We start from the raw sequence: 24,735 nt of genomic DNA, 5'->3' as shown, positions 1-24,735 counted from the left end.
GGAAAAGAAATGAGATGCAAAGGACGTTGACATTATCTGATTCTTCTAAAAGGAAACTCAGTTTATGGGCATTCTCAAACTTTCAATAGGGGAACAATAGAAAAATTTGATAACTAGTAATGCGAAGGACTGAAATACATGTTATATAGTCTAAATTAAAACCTGGGGGAAAATACTTACTCAGCTCTGTTGTTGAATTATATTTGATAACCACTATTATCCAATAATGGAGAAAAAAGACAAAAAGAAGTGCTAGAATTGGCCCCTCCATTTATGTGCTATCAATTTTTTATTGTCTAGGACTTATTAATCTGCACACACATACACACACACACCTCACATATAAAGTTGGAAAAAGAATTTGACTTGAAATTATTTTTTATTTTGAAGGTTGTATAAACTAATGCTTTGCTTTCTCAACATTCTTTATTTCTAAGTGAGGAGTGAGGGATAGCTGATGTTCTCTTGGTGATGACCATTGCTTTTCTCTGTGTCCTACTTGTTTCTTGCATTACACATTGGCCTTAGGTTGACAGGAAGGATAAGAGACTCCCTTATTCCCATGCCATCTCTATTATGCATAATAAAGTTTCCTGTTACATAGTAAACATAGACTTGTGTTAACAATTTCAACATTATGGAAATATAACTGCATATAAATGGAAACCATTGTCAATATAATCACAAAGAATGTATTCCTACTTTGCGTTGTAGACCTTCTTTATTTTTTGATACGTTATATACAGCAGAAACCGAAGAAACATTTTGTGTGACATCAATAAATAAAAATAAACCCACTCTACAAATAAACATGAAAGATTGCTCTCTGGATACATTTATACTATCTAAATATAGTCCCCTGGCCTCAACCAAAGTGAAGGTAGCTACAATTTTGAAGGAAAACATCAGCTGTGAAAATAGGGTATTCACCAGTCTCTACTGAAGTAATTGCTGTCAAGACATCTCAACATCCCAGAACAAGCCAGATTTGGTTGTTTTCTTTTTCTTTTCATTTGTTTCTTTTTTTAAGTTTCCTTTAAAACGTGTCAGTGTCTAATAGTACAATAAACCCGAGAGAACCCCAGAAACTAGATAAAGAAACCATTTTAGATCTCAAAAAAGACAGGAAGAGTATGCTATTTTAAAGTCATAGCAATGCCATTTTTGTACTTTTTTTTGACTAAATTTTCAATTTGTGGCTCAGCAGTGATTATCACAAATTGAACCATTATGAATTAAAATATTTTAAAATATAGAAAATTGAGAAGGCAACTGAAAATAAAATAGAATTACAGAACCAGAAAGGGTGATCTAGAAAAAGATGAACTAAATGAGGAAACTAAAGCAAGAGAGAGGAGTTATGTAATTTGTTCAAGATTACAAATATAGTTAGAGACAAAAATTGCAGTACTCTTGTTTCTCAGACTACAATTGTTCATTCTTTCCAATATGGACATTTTCTAACACAAAGAAAATAACATAATAATTCTTAATGTATCCATCACACAGAGTCTATATTTAGAAACACTTGCCAAGAAAGTGTATGGTTTCATTAAACTCATATTTTAATTCTTTATTCCAAAACATTTTGCTCAGTATCTTTGCTACTCTTTATGAGAATGTATGCATTTTATCTTTACCCCATTTGTAGAATGGTTTTCTGAAGGCTAGCTCTTTAATTTTATTTTAAATGGCTATTTTTGCATCCAACAGTGTGGTTTCAGTTTACAGCAAGTAGTGCGTTTTTGTTTTCTTCTCTATCAATAATTTAAACTGTTATTTTTATTTCCTGTCATATTGCATTGATTGACATGTCGAAATCAATGCTAAGACGTATTGGTGACAATGTAAAACTTTCTTTATTGGAAATGCTTTTAGTGTTAAGCATGATGTTGGCAGTTGACTTGAGGTAGAAACAGGTTTATCATGGGAGGGATTGTTATAGTTTACTAAGTGATTTTTTAAAAGATCTCAAGAATGCGTAGTGAACTTAACAAATACCTTTATAGAATCTATCTTAATATATTGTATTTTGCTTTTTTCTCATTTGTCCTAATGATGCATGTTAATAGATTTCTCAATTTTGAAACATCTCAGAGTTTTTGAGATATGCCTTATCTGGCTTTATGTGGCATCTGAAGTAAAAAAGGACCAAGTTTGAGTCCTTAGGTTAACACAGTGACTGTGCAAATTTGTGCCACTTTTTTTCTCTGTAAAAAGATAATTTTTTTTTTTTTTTTTTTTTTTTTGGGGGGGGGGTTTTGCTCTGTCGCCCAGGCTGGAGTGCAGTGGTGCGATCTCGGCTCACTGCAAGCTCCGCTTCCGGGGTTCACACCATTCTCCTGTCTCAGCCTCCCGAGTAGCTGGGACTACAGGCGCCCGCCACCGCATCTGGCTGATTTTTTGTATTTTTTGGTAGAGACAGGGTTTCCCTGTACTCTCCATCTCCTGACCTCGTGATCTGCCCGCCTGGGCCTCCCAAAGTGCTGGGATTACAGGCATGAGCCACCGCGTGAGGCCGTAAAATGATCTTAATAATGGTTATCTCAGAGTTGTAAAGCTAAAATCGGTTATTATATAAGCACCACAAAAGGACTGACTCATGGTAAATGGCAATATATGCAGCAGCCACCTTTATTATAGTGAGTTATGATTAAAATATACATTGGTCGATGGATTTCTGTGTGTGTGCTACATTTAATTGACTTTTGTATAAGGAAGTTCTAATTTTATACATTTAGGAGGTATTGTAATTTTGTTTTAATTTTATGAAGTTAGAGGGGAGTTATACTTTTCTATATTCTGAAACCAATTTCATTACTGGTAATTATCTATTTCTTGGATATTTTTCCAAAGGCAACATTAAACAGTAGTGGTTAAGAACACATACTTTGGAGATAGACAGATCTGGATTCAAATCCTGATCCTTCAAATGTTAGTGGAGTGACTGTGGCCAAGTGACATTTTTATGAATCAGTTTCCTTACCTATTAAGTGAAGGTAATAATAGCATCTGCCTCACACAGAGTTAATATGAGAATTTAGTCAAGATTTAGAAAATGCTTGTTTTGTGACCATTATGAGCCAAATACTGTTCAGAGGTATATTTAAAAGACTTAACTGGAAACATAGGAAATGGTCATTGATAATTAGAACTTATTAGTATTACTGTCTACATTATTATTAAGTGGGACATAAACTATCTAGGCCAAGACATTTTACATTAGTAATTTCTGCAATTATTGTTGTAATAGTTTTATTAACTGCCTAATCAGTTTCAGCTCTGTAACAGTGTGTGAATATAACCAGCTACATAGCTTGGTATTTTTTTTTTTTCCTTACAAAATCGATGCATCACATTTCTGTTGTAGTACATGGGTTAATGTGTATATATATACACACACACACAGATATGTATACACACACACACACAGAGTCTGGAATGTAGCATGTGACAATAATTGTGATAGGAGAGTAAACCTAAAAATAGTAAGAAGTGGAAGAACAGTAATAATTTTAAATAGTCCATCCCTAATAATCTCTTTAAAAATTTAAAAGATGGCTAGTGCAATAATGAATGAGAGTTTACCTGATACAATTTCCAGTTGAATAGTCTGAGAGGCAATATGATGTCATTGAAAGTTCTAGGAGAGTTTTAGCAAGCAAGAGCATGAAAAGGGCCTTTTTTTTTTTTTTTTTTTTACAGTATCAAAAGTAATGCATGTTCTTTCAAAGAAAAAGTTGGGTTAAAAGTAAGATATGCTCAGAAATAGATAAATTCAACACTAGCTTTGAAATGCTCAGCTAATCTGTATGTGGAATGGTGCAAGGCTCACCTTTCCATGTTGAAAGTTTATTTTAGGTGGTCATCAAGTTCTCTTTTTTGTGTATTTATTTGGAGAACTTGAGTATTGAATGCTTTTGCCTTGATGCTCTATCAATGCTCAGATATTGTATGCATTCACCATATATCTTCCATAATCAGTGCATTTTGGTGGTCTGTACCAATGTCAACAGAGTAGCTTGTTCAAAAAGCATTGAAATGGCTTAGCTCTTGTAACAGATTGGAAACATTATAATGTTTAAGCTAAATGATGAGTAAACAATCCATTAAAAATACTAAGCATGCATTTAAATTTATGAGATACATTGAAAGATTAAGTTTACACATCTTTCTTGAAAACTCGTAACTTCTAGGGTTTTTTACATAAAATAAATTGTGATCGCAAAGTTTTAGACAGCTGATAGAATTAATTAAAGTAGAAAATTGTATTATAATTACTTCAAAGGAATATGGAATAATTTAATTTTGACTAGGAAAGCTTATCAAAAGCTTAATGTTACCAAACCAAATTGTGCTAGGTTCACATTTGTTCATCTTGGCCCTAACTTAAATGTTTCCCACATCTCTTAGTCACCTGTCATTAAGTGTAATTGTTGGATTTTGTGAACTAATCATAGGTTATTACTTGTTAATTGCTAATTGCAGTGCAACCAAAGCTGATATTAAATGTTCTTCTCTCTTTTGTTCACATCAAAGCGTATTCTTTGATTAAGGAGAAAGAGTTTTGGGGGTTTTTTGGTTAATTTTTCAGGGCAGCACTGGTATAAGCTTTATGATTCCTTGCATTAAGCATTCATAAAACTGTCATTCTGGGGCAGCATCTTGTATAGAATCATCACAAATTAAAAGTTATCATTAAATGCTAAACCAATGCTTATAAGTTTAGGGAGAAAGAAAAGATGGTAATACTGTATAGGTTGATTTCAAATAACTAAGATAAAAATAAAACAATTTAAATAATTACAAATTATAAGTAGAAAACTTGAAATATACATGGAAAGAGAGTAGAAAAGGGTCTAAGAAGTTGTCATTATATTTTTAAGAGAGGGGTTAAATGGGAGAGAAACAAGATTAACATTAACATTTCTAATCATAATTTGAAATTGACTAAGAAAGTTGAGAAATTATAATAGAAAATTACTTCTAATGGATTAATTCATATTTTATATATCAGGAACTCTACCTATTATTTTTATTATTATGATAAAAGGAATAGTTAATGATAGTTTATATGGTTCTTCTAAACCATATAAAAGATGTATGTAATAGTACTATGCAATGTTTTTTTTGATACAATCAAAGTAGCTACAAAATTCAGATCTATATTTACTTGATTATTGATCGTGACACATGGAACACCGGAGCTGTTGGTAAGTTATTACTATTTCTTTCTAAATATTAGGTTTATTACCTTTGGGAAACTACAACTGAATCTCTCATTTCCTTGCCTATTTTAGTCACAAATGTTATTTACTAGAAAACATCATGACTAACCTTGTTTTGATGATTATGTATTCTTTTGGATTTGATTGGAAGCTTGAGGCACATCTTTCAAAACAGCAAGCATTGCTAAATATAATTTAAATAAATCTGTTAGCTATAAACAAAAAACATACTAGAGAAAAACGGGATGTAAACAAGGTGGGAGCGGGTGGGGTAGGGGAAAGACACTGGCTATTTCTCTGAGTGTTCCTCTCTTGCAGACTCTGAAAATAGGCTGACACTCCAGAATCTCAATTCAACCTAAAAGATAGTACTTCCATTTCTGGCTCTTGAAGTTTAGCAAAGTCTGCTCTGGCCCTAATGGAGATTAGTATTTCACTTACTAGCAGTTCTAAACAACTGGACTAATTTAATGCCCGTGAAAGAGGAATTGCTGTGTCTGTCCACCCCCATCTTGGAAAACTTGTCAGTATACAAACCTCCTAAAATGGTAAGTGTCTAGAACCCCAGGATACTCTCATCTGGCCCCTACTGCTTCCAAGGGATATTGAAGACTCTACAGAAGGAGTAGCATGACGTGGTTGAAAGCTCTTAGTTTGGAACCAGATAGACCTAGATTGAATGTAACTAGATTGATGTTTTAGCTATGTGACTTCAGAAAAGTACCTACTTGCTTTGCGTTTTAAACATCCTCAACATGGAGATTGTTAGGCTGGCAAATTGAGTTATTGTGAGAATTAAAGGAGTGGAGGTCTGAAAAGTACTTGATATTTTACTTGGTATATACAATAGTGAGGATGTTAGTATCTCTCTTTTTCAAAGAGGCTTACTAAGATCACAGCTTAAACAAATTGCAACCTCTTGTAAGCATGTTGGACTTCCTCAGAGGAGCAATGGTATAGTTTAGCACACAAAATCCAGAATTGGACTGTTTGAAAAATCACAGCTCTGATACTTATTAGCCATGTGATTTAGGACAAGCTTTTGAGGCTCAGCTTCCTCATGATTTAAATGAAAATAATCATACATATTCATATGTAATATTGCCTATAAAGTGCTTAGAAGGAGTGCCTGATACATGGCAAAATCATTGTCATTATCCTCATCATGTATCTGCTGCCAAATCTTGCCCTTCTGGAATATCCATGCTCATTTCAGAGCTCTGACACTGGTATTACCAAACACTGAATAAGTTAGGTATGGTTTCCACTTGGCCTTAGAATGATGTTTGTGATTAATCTCTCAGTGAATTTTTACCTTCTCTATTAGGTTTAGTTCATGTTTATTTTAAAAGAGTGGACATGTTTGGCAGGGGAAGTGTATCAATTGAATGCAAGATCACAATCTTGCTGTGATATTTAATACTTAAAGATTTATCAGAAATAATCAGAGTCCACCAAATAATTCTGCTAATCAGAAGAGACATGGCCTCCCGGTATGTCTCTTGCTTTTTGACTATTGTCAGCTCAGACTTTTAAGTAGATATCTTTTGTACTCCAGTAGATGACCACTAATGAGTTTTTGCTTCACTAAATGATATTTCACAAATACTGTCCCTTATTCAGGAGATTCAATGCCCAAACCTATCCTTAAGTTCTCAAAGTTATTATCTCCAAACAATATAGGATATCAATTATTTTGGGATGGGGAAAGCAAGGAAACAGCTAACCAGGCAGAAGGAACTACAATGGGCCTGAGATGGGTCAAAACATGAGATATTTATGGAAATGAAAAGCCAGTGTGATGGAGCAGTAAGAAAGAGAGAGAGAAAGTGTGTTTGTTTGTTTGTTTGTTTGTTTGGTCAATGGCTGCTAAGTTGACATTCCTCCAGGTATTTATTCCTTGCACTGTCTTTACTGAGCTAAACATCCACAAGTCTCTTCCAAATATTCTCTTGCTCTTCCAGGTGAACAATGGGAAGGAATGACCTCAAAGAGCCTCCAGTGGTTACTGCTCTGGAGAAGTTACAAATGAACTTTTATCTCAAGTTCAAAATGTCCATGAGTTATTTGAATTTGAACACTTTGTGTGTTTTTGGCTTCAAAATTCCTGGCCAAATTTCAGGGGAAATGCTCTTTTAACTTCATTTGTTTAAAATTTTTCTGAAAGTAGAATTGGATAAAGAATCCTTCCTCTCATTTGAAATGATGTGTTGACTGCCTGGAAGACTGCATTTTGGGACACAGGCATTGAACCCTGTTCATCTGCTCTTCTGAGTGAACAGGAAGGTGAAAAGGTCAAGGATGAAAACTTTGCATTCTTCTACTAATTTGAGGAGGGTTCTTGAAAAACTAGTCAAGTGATTTTGAACAGCACTTTTAAGGCAGAAATTTTATGGGTAACTCTTTACTACATCTTGAGATAAAAGGGCTCTCTGGAGAAATAAGTTAACAAGACATTCCACCACACAAAGAAACTAAACATGTTACATTAATTTAGAAATATAAGCACAGAATGATGAATCTTTTTTGACATCATAGAAGTAAGTGACTTTTGAAAAATATGTGAGTCCCTGTTGATTCCGGAAGTCTTTTATATATTGCATTTCATAAAGCACAGTGATGAATGACACTTAGGAATAAACAATTAGATGAATGTCAAGTTGCATACTGTTAGGTTCTACATATATTCAACAATTTTCTGTTCTCTGATTGGAAAATTTTTAGAATGTGCTTCACCATCTATTTTTCAATTGCTCTATTTGTGCAAATAATATGTTTTACTTTTGTTATGCATTATTCCATAAGCTAGTTTTATATCATATACAAATATTTTGAATAATACCTGTACATGTTCATATATAATTTGCACATGTTAATATCTATAAAGAGTCCACATATGTATATCTGTATCTGCATTTGTTCATAAAAGGATCTGTCTTTGTATAATCCCTTCCTGGTCCATGTGCACGTGCTGTTTTCTCTGCCTGGAAAATGCTAAATGTTCATTATTGATTTCTTTTCATCTTCAGCTTCTCAAGGAGGCTTTGCTTAATTATTCAGTTCCTCTCATGATATCCTTACTCTTTGCCTTATTGAAAATTAGCATGCTGTATATGCTACAATAAGTTTTAATGTGTAACAAATAATGTGAGACTTAAGCTTCACAATGACAGTAGCACCATCTGGTTTGTTAACCATATTTATCCAGAACTTAACAGAGTGCCAGGAGTATAGTAAAAAGTCTGTGGTTTTTGAATAAGTACATAAATATTGGTGAATACTAAACTTCATGTGTTATGGTAGTTCCAAAATTTTAGTGTCATTTATGCCAGAAAACCATGCAATTGAGGAAAATAGATGTATATAAATACAACCAACAACATACATTTTATCAGTTTTGAGTCATGGGATGAGTGGTATGGTGTTTTACAAAATTCACTGCAGCTAAAAGATACTTGATAAATATTTTTCTGCATTACTTCATTTTTGTGGTGGTATTACTGTTTTGTGAAGATGAAAAAAGTTATAATCATCAGGAATTTCAGCCTTAGAAATTCCATATTCTCCTCTGTTGTGACAAAAATCACACACATGAACATAGATTTATTTTTGATGGCTACAGGAATTATTACTTATCACTTCAGGGATAATAGAGCCCTGCTGATTCTTTAGAAAATATTCATTGGTAAATGCATTTCTATGCCCATATGCACACATTTTTTTCCTAAGGATGTCAGACAGCTAGTCCTGGACTAGAAGTCAGTAAGAAAGAGAAAATGAAAAGGCAAAAGTTAGCACTGTCAGCTTTTCTCTTGGGATGCATTTCAAGGTAGCGCTCTACTTGAGGCTTACGTAAACTAACATAGCATCATTAGAAAGTCAGTCCATCAAACACACTTGAAAACATTTCCTCACTCTTATTTTTAGGTTGCAAATCGTGATTCACAAAAATAATTTAAAAAAATAATATTCCTTCCAAACTGATCTTTCCATTCCCAGTTTACTGTATGTAGCTTATAGCTTATACCAATGGAAGCACTGAATAAAACTTACATTAATCTCTTGATATGTTTTCACATCTTTTAAGGACTGTTTTAAATACAAAGGTTCATTTTGTTTTACCTATAACCGAGTTACTAAGGTTACATTTGCCATGCAGAGGACTAAAATTACAATCCAAGGATGTTCTGTCTATTTGTCTGAAAAATGTTGGGATTTGTGCTATGGAAATTTGGAGCATTAGAGTTAGATTGTAATTATATAGTCAGCTCTCCTGGAAAATGATGATCCTAGGATATAACAAGTAAATGAAATCCACAAATAATCCCAAAGCTCTTTTATAGGAAAACCTTTTTACATAAAAAATGTCGACAATTAGCAGAATTGATAGAATGTTCCTTTCCGGTTCAGTTCCTGGTGGAGGTAATATCAAAGACTGCAATGCCCCAAAGACAAGGATTCAGGCAGATGCAGAAAAAACAAAGATTATGGTTTTAATCAGCACCTGAAATACAGTGTTTATTGCACATAGTTTCCTGAATTACTATACAATGTGACTGTACAAGAAAAAGTAATTTAACACTCCAACAAGGGTCTTTAAAGCAACAATAATTTTTAAATATAAAAAAATGAACAAAAACAAATAATCCGCATCTGATCAGCTCACTGCACTTTGGAAAAAGCTTAACTTAAGCCAGTGTGGTGCTGAGATTTTCATGCAGCAACCTAAAGAATTTGTTATGATGCCAGACCACTAGGATAACTATCTAAATGGAAAGTATTACCTGTGAAAAATTAAGAAGGTTGCATAGGCCACCAAGTCAATGCCTATTTCTTGTTCTGTTTGATTTCTGCTCATTGATTATTCATGGAGAAAAAGAATAAAAGACATTCTTTACACATAAGGACACATTTAAAGGCAACTATTTCAACTTCATAGTAGTTGTTGTCTCAGCGGATGGAGATATAGAATTAATTATCTCAATGAGATGGCTCTGATTCACAAGAGGCTAAGGTAACTTTATTTTATTCTACAGCTATTGTGATATCATGCAAGCATATGCTATTTGGAACCAGGGGAAGTACCACGAAAAGGCTTGCTGATATGTCTGTACCCATAGTCACACTGGAGGACTTCATAATGGTTTGAGAATGTCTTCTCAAATACTACATAAAGAATAATCCAGTATTGGCTCATTTCTTGAAACGAAATGGAGAATATCTTAAAATACCAATATCAAGGTTATTACCCCATTCAAAGATCCAGCAGCCCATCACTTAGTGGACTAAATTCATCTTGACATTGTTTTGATTTTTGATTTGGTTTCGTCTAAGGAGAGACAATGAGGAAATAGAAGCACTGAAGTATTTTGATGTTATCACTGGAGCTCAAGATCTGTCCGTCCTTTTTCTCACTTTACCACCACAAAATCCTACATACCTGATAAGGCAAGGGCTCTTCCCAACAATGACAAGCCCTTCCATCAGAGGTTCTACTTTCTTGGGAAGGAACATACATAGTTCACAAAAGGCTTCACAGATTACTGATACTTCAACCTAATGCAAAGTCCTCTTTCTCTTCCTAATTTGGAGAATTCCTGATTTAAAAACATAATAAAATCTTAGAGTTTATTTTTTAAATTTTGAAGGAAATCTAAGAGAGACTCAAATTCAAACGTAGGCACCTTCAATGTGTTTCAAAAAACTCAACTAGTAATATCTTTCTAAGTTTTTTCTGTGAGAACTGCTTTACCTTACATTTAGGATTTCCCTAGAACCATAATATTGAGATGGGAGTGGACATAGATGTTGTCTAATCAAGGATGCTGTGCCTTAGCATAATCAATGGGAGAACCACTTATCTTACAGTTGAGCACAGCTAGATTTTTTTCTCTTGATCCAAGTCATAGATAGATGCTCTGACTTTGGTCAAGTCTCAGCCTTTCTGAGCTTTAGCTTCCCCATTTACAAAATAGATACCCTGCTTCACAAGTTGTAAAGATTAAAAATGTGTCTAATAGCAAAACTGAAATGTCTATATAATTCAAGCAATATTTTAATTAACTTCCATCAAACTACAGTGAAGCTAAACATTGTTTTTCAAAGGGGAGGATAATGATAATAATTGTATTAATAATAATAATAATGCTAATAGCTCACAGGAACTGTGTTACCATTACGTGTACTAAGAACTTTGTATGCATTATCTCATCAAAAGAAAATTGGAGCATGATGCAGATGTTCTGAAATTAAATAATGGTGATGGTTGCACAACCTTGTGAATATATACTAGAACCACTGAACCATATACTTTAAAAGGGCAAATGTTATGATATCTGAATTATATCTCAATTTAAAAAAATCAGATGTGAAAGAATATTGGAAATTTGCAAAAGTAAAAGCATTCTGGGAAGTGCTGTGAAGGATACAATGAGTTATACACCAGTCTTTTTTCCTACCCTAAAGTTGTTTTAAATATGTTTGAGAAGTTGAAATGGGCACATAAAAACTAACACCTAAGGCAGTGTGTGGAGGAGGACTGGCACAGGCTTACAAAATTTTATTAGACATTCTTAGGACCAAGAGATGAATTTATGCCTCCAGGAAGTTAATATCACTGCCAGGATATAGTCTCATTGAAGGAGCTACAGCATCCTGTAGGATGGAGACATATTAGAAAAGATACATTATCCTTAATGAAGATTTGATGGGGAAATGAAAAGGCTGTTTTTTTAAAAAATGTATTACTCCTAAATGAGATGTTTCTGAGGTGGTATTGCCCATATATCTTGCCCACTTCTGGTTCCTTATTGTGTAGTGCTACAAAATGTAACTAGCCAACAACAGCAACAACAACACAAAAAACTAAAACCAGAAAACAAACAAACAAAACCATGCACCCTGTAGTAACCCTCCTCTTGACTCAGTCCTCTAAGGATGCCTTAGTTTCAAGACATTTTCCTGGCACACTGACACAACTGACGTTATTCAGTTTTAGAATGCCCCACCAACTTGGTCAGATTTCAGTACCCATACTTACTAGCTGTGTGATTTCAGCAAGATTAAAGTTTCCAAGAAGATAGAGACAATGGCACTTACCTTTCAGGTCTGCTGGGAGTTTTAGAGGAGATAAATGTATAAAGCTCAATGCCTGGCACATAGTGAGTAGTCTGGTATGTGGGACCTGAAAGGAGAGATAGAAGATAGAGAGAACGTAACTTCTATATCCCTGGGTGTTGCATTGAAACCTGCTGGTAGTGTTGGGACTGTCCAAATGCTGGTTTGCTCCCATGGCAGTTTGAGGCTTCCTGAGATCCTTCAGATGCTTCCCCCAATGTACCTGTGCTTCTCCCCGCCACTCCCTCAACTCTTTTGTGGGTATGAGTATTTGCATGCATGATTTACCTTCCCAATTTGATTGAAAGTTTCCCCAGGAGCAGAAAACAGACTTTATCTGTTTTTATTCTCCTCCCAGTAGGAGCAAAATGCTGGGTGCATGTTATATACTTTTTATCAGTTACCTGAATGAATTTTAAACAGACACTATATAACGGAGAAAAATAGGAGACAGGGCAGCAGGAGCTTCTTATTTTTGATGTGGTGGTATTGCTTTTTGGGAGTGAGAGGATGGCATGTATATCTCAGTGCCAGGTTAAAACAACTGGATTAAAATCACTTCTTTAGGCCATCTAGATTGGTAAAGAGAGTCTCTACCGGCCAAGAGGGCCTCTAAGTAATTCACTTAGAAATGTATTTGGGTGGCTGGGGGCAGTGGCTCACGCCTGTAATCCCAGCACTTTAAGAGGCCGAGGTGGGCGGATCACCTGAGGCCAGGAGTTCGAGACCAACGTGACCAACATGAAGAACCTGCCTGTACTAAAAATACAGTATTAGCTGCGCATGGTGGCATGCACCTGTAATCACAGCTACTTTGGAGGCTGAGGCAGGAGAATCACTTGAACCCAGGAAGCAAAGGTTGCAGAGAGCTGAGATCGTACCATTGCACTCCAGCCTGGGCAACAAGAGTGAAACTCCATCTCAAAAAAAAAAAAAAAAAAGTATTTGGGCTAAATTAGCAATTATCTGAGTGTTTTTGTTTTTAGGTGAGATAACAGATGGCTCTCTGATACTGTCTGCAGTGTTGCATACTCCAACAACTGTGACTATAGGCTCCAGACTACCCTTCATGCCTTAAAACCTTTGCTCCCTGGTGAGGATTAGTCTCTGGAGAAGCAAAACATTCCATTCACCCAACTCTGGTTTCAATCAACAATGTAAATTTGGACCATGGGAGTCTTTCTGTATTCTGAAATGAGTACAAGCATGCAGAGCATTTGAAGACATTGTTGAGTTCTGTCCAAAGTGGGGCCCTGGAGTACTGGACTGTACTATGGTGCATGACAGAAGTTTACAGAACATAAACAGGGCTTCTACTAATCTACATGCCCTCCTGAGTTGCACACTTGTTCACAATGTTTGGTCCTCCTCTCTAGGAGTATAGTAAACAGGCACAGAGAAAGACATTTTTGTTTGTTACTGGTCTCTGTTCCTGAGCATAGTTGAGCCAAACATTTCTATATAACAGGTCAAGAATGGGGTGTGGGGAAACAGTGCACTAAAATCTTATGTAACATGTCTGTATGTCACATGTAGACTGAAATCTTTACTTATGTGTATTCTGCTTTATCTATTTCATATGCACATATTATATCTGCATCTGTAACATGCAAACATCTTGCTTGAAGTATGCCCAAGATATTGATTATACCATTAAATATTAATCTTAGTTAAAACATAAAACCATCAAGTGTATATGTTATTTCATATGGAATTAGACTATGCATTAAACTATGGTGCCACTTGCTAGAACCTTCAAGGACCTTCCCAGTGTCATATTTCATGATGTTTCCTTTTAACTTGGTTTAATAATATAATCTTTATTCAGAAATGAGCTTTTGTAAAAAAAAAAATCAATAATTACCTTTGTCACTGTTTATTTAATGAATCCATGGAAAGACTTCATTAAATTATAAATACCTCATTACTGATATTCTCATAATAGATTTTTGAAATTATGATTTGAGCCAGTTATCTATTTCAAGGAAGATACAGTACAGGGAGATCAGTACATGTCCAGTGAAATGACTTCTGGTTTTGCTAATGTAATATTCATGAGAATTTGACAAGACAATCATATTTAATCCCAGAGAATAAGAGTTTGAAATGAATTCTTTTAAATTGTAATTATCCATTGGCAAGAAAGTTTAGCAACTTTTATTGTTTATATAATTTAAGTGACTTGCTCTCCTATAAACATGAAAAGGTTGTGTTTTAAGGATATCTATAGTTTCTGAAAGAAATAGTAAATACCAGTCCTATAAATATGCTTGATATTAGTATTTTGTGCTTTATGTGTATTTTAAATTTATTGTTTTCAGGGAAAACTCTTTGGTGATCATTTATAAATAAATTGTTTTTCAAAGCCTGATGCAACTTGGGGTGAAGTAGATAATGTCTGAATTAGGTTCGGGCCTGTTTGATCCTTTACTTTGATAGTTTTCAGTTCCACTCTGGCTAACTCTAGATTTTAAATCTATGAGATGTCAAAGACATTTGAAGTTGAGGCAAAAACTGATCATATCCAAGAAGAGATGGGCATCATTTAAAAGTCAAATGTTCTGCAAGCATCACAGATGCTCCTTGTTTCTACATTGTTTATTTTATTGTGTTGCAAAAAATCAAATCCTGTGAAATCTGGAGATTTCTACACCTAGAAAATGAGTATTTTGCATTTCATATTGCAGAAAGTTTTAAGGATAAGTTAAAGGGACTTATTTTAGAGTTCAGTGCATTTTTCAGCTTTAGCAATGCAATGCTTCTATTCCCTGAATCTAGACCTTGTTAATAATTAATACTCTGATGAAAATAGGCTCTTATGGCCTACCTATCATAACAAGTAGGAAACTTCAAGAACTTTTTCCAATCTATCCTGGATAAGAACCAGGTCTATAATAGATGAGACCCTAAAACAATGGGCAACTCTAGAGTAACAAATACCTTCCTATACTTGTGTTGAAAGGACTGCCTCCTACGGTGTAACAAGAATTTAAACTTGTTATGTAAAAATATTTCTTTCTAACCACCAGGGAAGTCCACAGGGAGTCTCAACAGTGCTTGCTCCCTCTTGGATAGTAAAAAGGTCATCCATTCACTTTTAGACATAAAATGTAATATCAACTTACTCCTCTGTAATAATAGAAGTCAGTTAAAGCCTCCTCATTATCCCTGCTTCAGCCACAGTGGAGCCCCCGCTTGCACTGGGAGGAACATGATTGTTTCCACAACTTTCACTTTTCCTCTCCCTCTCTTATCCTCCAGGGATGAAGCAGGAGAAGAAAGAAAACATAAAGGGCATAAATGACCTTACTTGGCTAATATTATTGTACCCATCCAGTTGAGCTTAGCCTTTACTTAAAGTTCTTAAGGAGGCACTTTTTGGAAGCATTTGGTTCTTTTTTTTTTTTTTTTTTTTTTTTTTTTTTTTTTTTTTAAATTTATTTATTATTATTATACTGTAAGTTGTAGGGTACATGTGCATAACGTGCAGGTTTGTTACATATGTATACTTGTGCCTTGTTGGTGTGCTGCACCCATCAACTCGTCATTGAATACTATGCAGCCATAAAAAAGGATGAGTTTGTGTCCTTTGTAGGGACATGGATGCAGCTGGAATCCATCATTCTTAGCAAACTATCACAAGAACAGAAAACCAAACACCGCATGTTCTCACTCATAGGTGGGAACTGAACAATGAGATCACTTGGACTCGGGAAGCATTTGGTTCTTTAGAGACCTTAACCATATCATTAGAATTCTTTACCTGCAATTCCATTAAGGTAGTAAATGCACTTCCTTCAGATGGTCATTTAGGATTCCCACCTCAGCCTCTGGTCATCTATCACTGTAACTCCAAGTTCTTTTTTCTTTTTTTCTGAGTTTTCTTGACTACTCAGCCCAATTCCTTTAGTAACCCTGCTAAACAGGGTACAACACAATTCTACATGGACACTAACCTAGGGTCCACAAGTGTCCTTTGTCCTAACAAACCCTAATGTACAGGTGGCTCCTGGTACATCAATATCTCTTTCCTTGGCCACTGGGCATCAGCCAGCCACAGTCTCTTCCCTTGAAGATTTCTCAGGCATAGTCTAATGCTAGTTTGCTCACTACCTTGACCACTGCCACTGACCAAGTTCCAGAAGACACATGTCAAATTTTCTGAGATGTTCCACTAATGTCCCTTTCTCCTACACTGGAGATAGGGAAAAGTAAGCTTCCACCTTGCAGGTATGTGGAAATCACATCAAATCTCAACTCTCCAAAAATCCTCTTCTAGTTGTCAATCTCCTCATTCCTTATTCTGCATTTTGATGGATTGAAGTAGGTAATTAATTCAGAACCCTAAAAGCAGTTCTCAGTGTTCTCCTTTGCAAGTCTGGCTTAAGTAATTTTCAACTTCATTTTGTAAGATGGAAACAGTAATCTGTTTTTGACTTATTATCTTATCATCTTAACATCTCAGCTGAAACTGAAACAAAAAGAAGCATTTTAATATTCAATTACATCCTCATATCAGTTGCTTGCAATTTATTCCAAAATTATTTTAAGCATACATTGATTGATACATATCTGCTAACTTCGAAGAATAATACAAGGCCCCTTAGTGATGCTACTCTAGCAGGAGAGATAAAACAGGTAGTAAAAACAGCTAGATTTACCAAATCTGCTAGCTACAGCTATAGGATGGCACAGCAGTCCTAAACTCAGCCTAGTGTAATGATTAAGGACCAGACTCTGGAGCCTGACTGTGTGGATCTGAGCTACAGCTTTTCTCTTTCCAGCTGTGTGACTTTAGCCAAATTTCTTAATCATTTTGTGCCTTAATTTTCTCATCTGTAAAATGGAGATAAAAGAGCGTCTCCTTCATGGAACTGTTATGAAGAATACCAGAGTTAGTATTTATAAAATGAGTAGAGCCCTATGTATGTGTTTGGTCGTTAGGAAACTCAGGGTCCATGTAGATAGGGTAATTTTTTAAATATTTGTTTATTTATTTTGAGACAGGGTCTTACTCTGTCAACCAGGCAGGAGTTCAGTGCACAGTCATGGCTCACTGCAGCCTCAACCTCTTGGGCCCAAGTGATCTTCCCACCTCAGCCTCCTAAGTGGTTGGGAATACAAGTGTGTGCCACCATGCCCAACATTTTTTTTTTTTATGGTAAAGATGAGATGTTGCTATGTTTCCCAGGCTGGTCTCCAACTCCTGGGCTTGAACAGTCCTCTTCACCTTGGCCTCCCAAAGTGCTGGGATTATACATGTGTGCCACCACTTCTGGCTGGGTAATTTTAATAGCTGCAGAGACTTTAGCATATATTTTCCCCTGGACTTATTATTTCCACCATATTTCTCATGACCCTTACTTTCAAATACATGACATTGTAAGACATTTTAGTATTGTGTAGACTGATTCAGCTAATAAACAAACAGCAAAAGTCCAATGAAAATGCAAACTTTATTCAAAGACCTGTTTTAGCTCAGATCTTTCTGTAAGCCTGCATTATTTCCTCATTGTAGTAGAATTACTTTTTACTCATTTCAGTAATTACTGAAAATAAATTTTCAGTAATTTATTACATACATTTTTAACACATGTGATATAACTCTACAGGAAAATTTTAAAGAATCTCATTTAAGAGACATAATAAGTTATCTTTATTTAACAAACATGTATATAGTGTTAAAATGTGATTTTTTAAAAAGTTAAATCATCGATCAAGCCTAAAGCAAATCAAAACAAAAAAAATGTAAGCATGCTAACTTATAAGAAAGAGATCTTTATGTACAATAAGAACCCAGGGGAAAAACTCAACAGAAATCTTTAGGATCTCTACATGAAGGATATAATGAACAATACTGCAAAATAACATCCTCAAATATTTTCCTTTGATTAATGCAATTTTGTAAAAGATTTTCCATAAGGATTCTCAGTGTAAGCTGATAGCATACTCCTGCTGTCTAGTTCAAATAATGATGAGAACCCCACAAAGAGTCAAGAGAATGTGGTCCACATCTTCAGGTTTCTGACATTCTGATTTAAAACTTCTACAGGAAAAGATGGACTGTGTGTACTTTGAACCCTTCTTCCTCCACGTCATTTCTCTCAACTGAGGTTTGATGAAGGGTGAACCACAGACAGTTTGAGGTTATGCGTTCTGACAAGGGCCTACAGCGCAGGTATTCTGTGCGACTGATTAAGGGCAAATCCACATGCTTTAAAAATCTGCACAATTCATGGTAGAGTTGACAGTCCTGTTAGAGAATGCTTCTCAGAGGCAGAGGACATAGCACATGTTTCTCTTTGCCACCTTTTATTATGAAATTCTAAAGTTAACAGCAACAACTTTATAGTTAGAATGATTCATAGTGTGGTTTTGCATAATTTGAAGAGGGGGTTAATTTTGGATAATGGTATCTTTGCTTTAATTTAGCTTAGGTATAATCTAAGAATAAAGGAACTGAATTTTAGTTCTAGTACATCTCTATTAAGTTATGTGTCCTTGAACAAGTCTTGTACCTTCCTGTGTTATCATCAATAAAATGTTGATGTTTGATCATCAATAAAATAAAAACATTGAATAACTTTCAAGCTCTTAGTATTTGATGGCTTGTGAATATTGACTAAGGGACTGCACTCATTAAATGCCTCTATGCCCCATACCCTTTAGAATTATTTCCTATATTGTGAGCATGTGTTAATGGGCTCTAAACAGACATCATTGCTCTGATTTCACCAGTTATTAAAAGGAAGAATTTGGAGCCCCATTTTTCTTGTGAAATGGGGAGAGTGGATTAAAGGGGCTGTGTTAAAGGACATGAAAGTATGTCCTTTGTGCGGGCAGCTATGCACCTTCTCTGTGACAACCTCTGGGAAGAATGCAGCTTAATTCCCTTGAAAGTGTGCCTTTTGGAATATCAACTATCAATGAAAGAGATGTCTTAAATTTACCCAAATGTCAAGAATCTTGCTTCTACTACATGTAGTTTTTCAGAAGTAAAAATTGGAGGAAAACAGCTGTTGTCCAAAGCACAATTTTAAACAATACCTTGTATGTGATCTTTATTAAATGGTGACTAGTCAACTTAATACAACTCTTTTTTCCCCTCCTCTCTCACAGCACCAGGGAAAAATTGGAGTTAAGTTTAATGTTGGGACAGATGACATCGCCATTGAAGAGTCCAATGCAATCATTAATGATGGGAAATACCATGTAGTTCGTTTCACGAGGAGTGGTGGCAATGCCACGTTACAGGTGGACAGCTGGCCAGTGATCGAGCGCTACCCTGCAGGTAAGCAAGTGAATATGTATCGGGGGAAGATTTTATGAAAATCAAACTGGAAGAAAAAGCACTGTTTTGCGTCCGTTTCACCAAATTGTGGTTTTCTGAGAAACCATCAACTATTTATTGGACTTTAGAGTCATGTGAATGTAATGCTGTCCTAAACTGTTCTTGCTACAGTGTACAAATGCCATTTTATAAGAGAACGTGAAGGTGTACATTATCGTTTTCAAAATTCAGGACATCAATGAAATCAGAAAAATGCACACATAAAAAGCACAACATATCAAAGCTCTTTTTACTGGATCCTTGCATTTAAACAAAGGAAAGGCTTTGTCAAAAGTAACAAAGTTAAAATTTAAAACTAAGGGAAAGAATATTATAACACTTTATTTTTTTTTTTTTTCTGAGAGAAAATAAGACCTAACCGTTCCGCAGATGGTGGTGCACAGCTGAAACTCATTAAAGTGTAGGAATTCCATGAGATAGAGAAATAGTGAGAAAACAATAGTAGCATAAATCAGCAGTTATAAGAACATGTACATAAAAGAAGTTTGTTTTCACTTTCATATAACCATGGAGTTTCATGAGGATTCTTTGACACTAGCGCTACTCATTTTAAGTCTATAAAATAAATGTCAAGTCATTATTGATAAAATAAAAATTATCTTGTTTATTGTGAATGAGTTTTACCAATATTATGTTATTGAAACAAAGGTGGTAGATTAGAAATTTTAAACAGTGTTACTTGTGGTGGTATGTATCCTCAATTTTAAAACAAATATGTTTTGAAGTAAAATATAAATTAAAAGTATAAAGGTATTTTACTGCAATCATTATCATCTTTATATTTTAGCATAAAATAGGTTGCCAAAAGTATCTGTCTCATTTATCTCTTTCCCCTTTAGATATAACTATGTTTTTTGCAAAGCACACAATTTATAACACAGTATAGGGAAAAAGTATAAAAATACATTTCTATTTTATCCAATAAAATAATAATCAAAACATATATTAAATTCCTCTATCAGACTTATTTGGTTCTTGAAAGAAGTAATTTAATGACATAACCAATGTATTCAATTGATATCAAATATCTCAAGTACTGGCTCACAATTGTGGAATGAAATATCTGTAATACCCTTCTGGACCTTTTCTGGTTTATAGAATTCTAAATCTTCAAGCCCTAGTTCAAACCTATTCCATAAGCCTAGTACTCTGCAAATATTTGCTGAATTAAATGTAATTTTGTAAACTGCTCTATGACAAAATTAGGAAGCAAGAAAATTAATATGTCCAGTGCCTGTTATAATACTGGCAAATAGTAGGCACTCAATAAATATTTGCTGAATTGATGTCTTGGGAATTATCACAATTTTACACTACAATTATGTGAACTGTATACAACAAGGTGAAGTAATAGAAGATTTTAAAGCCAAGTAACTTAAATATGCATGCAATGTTACATAGCCCCTGCTAATCCCAGATTATTGCATTATCTGAAATCCTGGTATAAATGTGCAATTTCAATTTTTATTCTTTATTTTATCAATTTAACTTTTTTTTTTTAATTTTTTTGAAACAAGATTCACTCTTTTGCCCAGACTGGAGTGTAGTGGCAAAGTCATAGCTCACTGTAACTTCAAACTCCTGGGCTCACAGGATCCTCCATCCTCAGCCTCTCTAGTAGCTAGGACTACAGGTGCACACCACCATGCCTGGCTAATTTTTAAAAGGTTTTTGTAGAGATGAGGGTCTCGCTATATTGCTCGGGCTTGTCTTGAACACATGACCTTAAGTGATCCTCCTGCCTCAGCCTCCCAAAGTGCGGGGATTACAGTCATGGGCCACCATGCCCAGCCTAAAAATTTGCTTTTAAAAGTGATAGCTAAAACCTTAATAAAATTCCAGAAAGATGTATTGGTAATTTTCCTAAAATATGGATTAATCACTGCCTATTTGCTGAGAGAAAGTCATCACACTGGAAGCCATGAAAATACATAGTAGGATAAGGTCTAGACTTTGCTCGTGGGATGTTGTCAGCTGTCAACAGTGGACCTGAACATGCAAAATGATCAATCCTGTTACTATTGCAGTGTGGCATTTGCCTCTTGAGGCATGGTTTTGTGTTCATAGTTAATTCTTTAAAATTATCTTTATTTAGTAACTTTTAACACTTATCAGCAATTTCCAAACTGGTATCTTTACCTAGAGGTTATTAGTACTTATGGTGAGAGAGGGAAGGTCCCATTAGTTTGGGAAATTAGTTTGGAAAATTCTGGGTTAAGCTCCCATGCTCAAATTAGTTTGGGAAATTCTGGGTTAAGCTAAGTTAAAATATCTATACTTGGACTTTATTAATATGCATAATGTATCTCTAAAAGAGAAATACAGGATGCATTACCTGAGCATAGATGGTAGAAAAGAAATATAGGATATATTAGCCAAACATCATTGCATTTTAGTAAATATTTTATGTTTTCAAAAATTTCTGTATCCCCCAATTTTACTGTATTTTATTTGATTGTACACATACCAGATATCATGTACTGAGTATAGTTCAAAAAAGATATGGTTCCTGTGTTCTTGTAGCAGACTAATGTCCAATTTGAATCTGGTAGCTGAGATTGAGGCAGCACTTATTATTTGAGAAAATATTTCTACATGTTTTTCTAGATTAATATTTGCTTAATGCATATAGTACCTTATTTGCCAATTAAACAATTGTTCAGAATAAGAAACACAATGTAAAAGATGTTTAAAAATAGAAATGAGCAGTGTAGTAATAAGAAGCAAATCCTTACATATAGTTATTTCAGATACAACTTTCAACTTCTATTCAGAGATTTTAGATGCCCTTTTACCAAGATATATTTTAGAAAATATAAATAAACCGAGAGTGGGCAAAGTTGCAATTATTCTGAAGCATATAAGCAAGGAAAAACACAGAGTCTGCCCTCAAGAAAATTAAAGCACATATGAAGAATTTTAATATATACATATAAAAAGGTAATGATCAATATATAAAGAACTCAGGGGAGTCACCATTGTCATCAGATGTTTTATTAATCATCTCCTCTGTGTTCATTTCAGTGTGATGCTGAGGTAGGAAATAAGACATGAAAATTTCAAATACTTTTTTCTCTTGGAGATTCATCTGCAACGGTGCCATAATGGCTGAATACAAATTTTGAAGTGTGTGTGTGTCAACTCTATTAAAGTGTTTATGACAAAGTGATTGTAAATACAAGTTCAGTAGCAAAAGTCTAGTATATGTATTTTATGTCAGTTTGTGGTATGGCTCTTTTTTATTAATTTTGGGAGTTATTTTTATTAGAAGAGCAGCTAAATTAAAGCTTTTACCACCAAATCCTATAATCAGAGAAGCGAGAACCAGTAGCCTATATTTGGTTCCTTTAAAGTGCCTGTACTGCAAAATATAGGTAATAAGGATTGAAATTAGTAATTAGTATAGCACTTAACCCTCCATTATGGGTCTTTGTGGTAAGTGCTTTTATATGAAGCAATTCATCTGGTAGCAACACTATACCTTTAATGAAAAGCAACCAAAGCATTGACCAATGGTACTACCCTGTAATTGCCTGGAAGGCTTTCATAGAGAAGCTAATTAGTAGAGGTAGATTTTATGCTCTTTTTGAGTATATGAAATCTTCCTATAACTCAACAATTTATATTTTAGAATAAATATTGAATTTTCTGAATAGCAGACCTAGTATCCATTATTTTCTGTATATAGAGCGAAGTACAGAGACAATATTTTACAAACCATTTAAAGTTGAGAAAGCCATTTCTTGGTGCTTATCAGTTAAAGCTCTAGAATATAATGCATCATTAATCTCTGATTTGTCCCTAATTACAGTTATGCAGCAAAATTTTCTCTCTCAACAAAAATAGATTTTCTTTTCTCATAACATTAATTCACAAAGCCCTACATCATCTTGCTTATCCAGACTAAAGATTGCTTCAGATAAATCACTGTTATCTTTGATAATAAACCTTTGAATTTGTGTTCCTACCACAGTGTGTCAAAAGATTTCTTTTGCACTCTACACAAGGTCAAATGTTCATTTTATACTTGAGTTAACATATTAAATCAACAAATATTTAAAGGATATATACTACATAAAAGGAACATACTAAATTTACAGTCTGGTTACAGAGATAGGCAAAAAAAAGTTCAAGATTAAAAATATAAAATGTGAGAAAGTGCTAGAGTTATGATATCATATTTGGCTAATTTCTGAATAAGATATAAAAGGAAAACTTGTTCCAAGGAAGAAGAGACCATTTTAAAGTGAGTGGTGTAGTAAGACTGTGAAATCAATAGTACATTAGGTTTAGGTCTCTTCAAACATGCATTCATTTACGAAGGATTAGCAGGAAATGATAGAGACAGACAAACTATTTAGGAAACTACTAAACAATCTGTGTATCAAAAGATAAAGTACTAAAGTAGAATGTGAGAAAATAAATAGGATGAATGCAGAATACACTGTAAAACCTAATGAACAACTTAATAGAAGGAGAGACATTCCTGCATTTTAGGCGCTCTCTCTCTCTCTCTCTCTCTTTCTCTCTCTCTCTCTCTCTCTTTCTCTCTCTCTCTCCTTCTCTGCCTCCCCCCCCCTTTAACCAACAATTATTCAATGTTCTAGTGCTGCTGTGTGTCACCAGACGGCACTAGATACCAATGAAATGGCAACCAGTTGTAGGAAGGAACAAAGAAGTCAAAGACATTAGTATTCCTGTTTGCCAAGAAATTGGTCTGAATGGGAGATAAGGAGGATCCAGAAAACCTAAACATGTCAAATAAAATGTATTAACTTTCAGAATGCCGAGTTTGATTGCTATTAAGTTTAAGGAAAATAGAAAATGGTGGTCTGGAGTGGTAAGATAAAGAGATCCTTTAGGGATAAGGAGATCTGAGAGAAAGAGAGAAATGCTCTAAGACTCCATAGAGATGGTGTAAATCTTTTTTCATGATCATGCAATTTGTCTGAAAGAGCTTATGGGTATTAGATCTAAACCTTAACTCTGTTTTCATCCATGAAAGCTGGTAAAATATTTCCGGGTTCAGGAAGTCATACT

At 34.6% G+C, this 24,735-nt stretch overlaps 1 protein-coding gene across 20 annotated transcripts in view; it reads left to right on the top strand.

The window, feature by feature from the left end:
* NRXN1 (neurexin 1) overlaps nucleotides 1-24,735 on the top strand; it is a 1,133,364-nt gene that overhangs the window by 940,194 nt on the left and 168,435 nt on the right. For all 20 annotated transcript variants that reach the window (XM_025353854.1, XM_025353853.1, XM_025353851.1 and 17 more), the window contains one exon: nucleotides 19,464-19,635. In XM_025353854.1, the coding sequence (XP_025209639.1) occupies nucleotides 19,464-19,635 (172 nt within the window). The remainder of the gene's footprint in view (nucleotides 1-19,463; nucleotides 19,636-24,735) is intronic.

Source organism: Theropithecus gelada, chromosome 13 (assembly GCF_003255815.1).
Source record: "Theropithecus gelada isolate Dixy chromosome 13, Tgel_1.0, whole genome shotgun sequence".
Lineage (NCBI taxonomy): Eukaryota > Metazoa > Chordata > Mammalia > Primates > Cercopithecidae > Theropithecus > Theropithecus gelada.
Note: the sequence above shows the minus strand (reverse complement) of the source record. Positions and strands in the feature narration are given on the sequence as shown.